At 58.6% G+C, this 3,122-nt stretch overlaps 1 protein-coding gene across 1 annotated transcript; it reads left to right on the plus strand.

Moving 5' to 3' along the window:
* Nucleotide 1: 1 nt before the first annotated feature.
* LOC119089871 (facilitated trehalose transporter Tret1-2 homolog) lies at nt 2-2,163 on the plus strand (the record flags this gene model as incomplete). Its single annotated transcript, XM_037212680.1, has 3 exons — nt 2-346; nt 440-815; nt 1,405-2,163. Coding segments are annotated over 3 exons (960 nt in total), but the record flags the coding sequence as incomplete, so codon positions are not given.
* Nucleotides 2,164-3,122: the final 959 nt, after the last annotated feature.

The raw sequence follows: 3,122 nt of genomic DNA on the forward strand, positions 1-3,122 counted from the left end.
GCTGGCCGCGCTGCTCGTCGGTCGGCTGCTAACCGGGCTGGCGGCCGGCTGCGCCACACTCGTCGCGTCGCCCTACACGGCCGAGGTGGCCGAGGCGCGCGTGCGCGGCCCAATGGGCGCGATGATCGGACTGCAGCTGGCACTCGGCATCCTGGTGTCGTACACGGCCGGCAAGTACGTCGCCTGGCGGTGGCTGGCGGTGGCATCGGGCGCCGTTTCGGTCGCCTGGCTGCTCATGGTGGTCGCCATCTGCGAGTCGCCACTGTGGCTGCTGCAGCGCAGCCAGCAGAGTCAGGCTCGAACCACGCTCGGCTGGCTGCGCGGCGGCCGCAGCGACGCCGACGTCGACACCGAGCTGGAGACGCTGGACGACCAGCAGCAGGCGCTGCGCTCGCAGCGCGGCGCGCTGCGCGATCTGGCGCGGCCCGAGCACCGACGCCCGCTGGCCGCCGTCCTGCTGACGCTCAGCCTGCAGCAGGCGTGCGGCATCAACGCCGTCACCTCCTACGCCACAGAAATCTTCCAGGAGTCTGGCAGCAGCGTCGAGTCGAACACGGCCGCGATCCTGGTGGGGCTGACGCAGGTGATCTGCACGGTGGCCGGTGTGGCGGCCGTGCACCGCTTCGACCGGCGGTCGCTGTTGCTGACCTCGGCCGTGCTGATGGCGCTGTCGCTGCTCGCGCTCGGCGCCTATTTTCAGCTGCAGGCGAGTCGGCCGGACGTGTCGGCTATCGGCTGGCTGCCACTTGCCTCCATTGTCGCCTTCATCATCGCCTTTTCCATCGGGCTCGGATCCATCCCGTACCTGCTCATGGGTGAGTGAGTGCTAGCTAGCTGGCTGGCTGGCTGGCTGGCTGGCTGGCTGGCTGGCTGGCTGGCTGGCTTGCTGGCTTGCTGGCTGGCTCGCTGGCTGGCTGGCTGGCTCGCTCGCTGGCTGGCTGGCTGGCTGGCTGGCTGGCTGGCTGGCTGGCTGGCTGGCTGGCTGGCTGGCTGGCTGGCTTGCTGGCTTGCTGGTTGGCGGCGGTGGAGCACGCTGGGCTGGTGCTAAGCACCACCGTGCACAGCCGCGAGCCTGCACGCCGGCCTTTTGACGGTTATAAACGTGTATGGGTATCCGTGTGTAGACTTGCTTCAGTTTCTCAAGTGGGCGAAACGAAGAATTAGGCGATTCTGGCATGTCAATTGGACATAGCAGATTGTATTGCAAACCCGACCACAAAGAAAATGTCATCCGCGCAGTCAGCAGCAGTTAGAACTTACCGCAGTATCTATTTTTTATTTGAATACTTCATTTCTCTCTCTATCCCTTTGACGCTCTCCGCGTACCACCGTCCCTTGCTGTTCACGCACCATCGTAGACGTGCATGGCTTATCTGACATCACCAGCCTTCTTGTTGTCCACAGGTGAGGTGTTCTCGGCGGAGATTCGGGATGCGGCCAGCGGCGTAGCCGTCTTCTGTAACTGGACCTGCGCCGTGCTCGTAACGCTGACGTTCGCACCGCTCGAACACGCCATCACGACCGCCGGCGTGTTCTGGATGTACGCCATCATCTGCCTGTTTGGCGCGGTCGCCATGCACTTCGTCGTGATCGAGACGCGCGGCAGGACGTTGGATGAGATCCAACAGCAGATGCTCGGTTGACACACTGTCAGCCAGCAACCTAGCACACCGGAGCTAGCGGCACTGAGCCGGCCAGTTTGGCGTGGTACAGGTCAGCGACCCCTTCAGGTCAGAGGCACTCTCAGGTGATGCGGCGACGAATCAAGAGTCTCGACGGGCAGCGACATCCCTGGGCAGATCAAGCCGCTGCCGATGGCCACAGAGTGCCTCTCAGCCGTAATGTTCTGGGCGGGCTAGCTCGAACACCACGTGATCAGTCACATTCACACGAATCGCGGGAGCATTCAAAACTGCTGGTGCTCCGAGAAGGTGTTCAGAGTGATGGTGCCCTGAGAAGGCGTCCAAAACTGATGGTACTCTGAGAAGGTGCCGCTCACTGTATTCACAGCGGAAGTACAGTAAAGTGCTGTCGCGAGACCTGTGACTTGCGCGCCGAGAATGTTGATGTGATTGTGTGATGTGCCTGCATAGCGGTTGGCCCGATTCATCCACTAGGTTCTCTAACGGTCGTTCTGGTAAAACGCGAGCTTTCTACTGCTGGCCGCGCCTCTGGCAGCTCCCCGTGGTGGTTGAACCTGGGTTCGTGACACCAGCTGGGGGTCAGGGGGGGGGGGGGGGGGGGTAGCGGTCCCAGGCTGCAGGAAACGAACTGGTCTTGCGAACGCGATATGGTGGCACCAGCCACTGTCCGAAAGCATGAAGCACTTTGCGGATCGAGTTTTAGGAACCCGTTCCTGTCCGTTCCGGTCCTGTACAATCCAATCCTTTCGTCAATCAGGCTGTTTCAAATTTCCTTGTACAACCCGGTCCAATTCGCCTCAACAAAGGTATGCAACTAGAACATGTGTTCAAGCTTTCTCTTCGCCGTAATAACCATACCAATATGGCACATTTCGGCGTACCTCATTTTCCCATTAAACAAGTTTCACATGAGCATTCTGACCGACTGCGAAAAAACAGCAATGATAGCAGTCAAAAAAGCAGCAGTGAAAATTTGGAGTATTCAGACCGGTTGCACAATCAGCCACCACTTACTTAAACTTGCTATTAACATAGTTTGCATGGAAGTACGTCTTAGCATACACATGACACACACAGCTGACATCCTGAATCCGGCTGTCATTTCGATGGTCCCATCCTAGGTTCCTAAACATACTATGGACTTTGTGGAAGGAAATATGCATGTCTGGATTGAAGGGGATAGCACCAAAACAGATAGTATCTACCACGGGTGCCGATTTGTATTATTTTGTGTGGGCCACTGCCCTCCTCCCAATGTTCAATTTTGGGCCGCAACGGCGAGTTTGCCCCCCCCCCCCCAGAAGGGGGGGGGGCAAGAAGGCTTGACCCTAGAAGGCAAGGAGGCAAGAAGGCTTGACCCTAGAAGGCTCCTACCAATGATTTCACAAGTAAACGAACCAAAGAAAATGAAAACTGCGATATCATGTCCAGTTCAGTGCACGTGACTGAGTTAGTCCCGCTTTTAAAGCTCCCGGATCG

Source organism: Pollicipes pollicipes, unplaced genomic scaffold (assembly GCF_011947565.3).
Source record: "Pollicipes pollicipes isolate AB1234 unplaced genomic scaffold, Ppol_2.1 Scaffold_3087;HRSCAF=3621_pilon_pilon_pilon, whole genome shotgun sequence".
Lineage (NCBI taxonomy): Eukaryota > Metazoa > Arthropoda > Thecostraca > Pollicipedomorpha > Pollicipedidae > Pollicipes > Pollicipes pollicipes.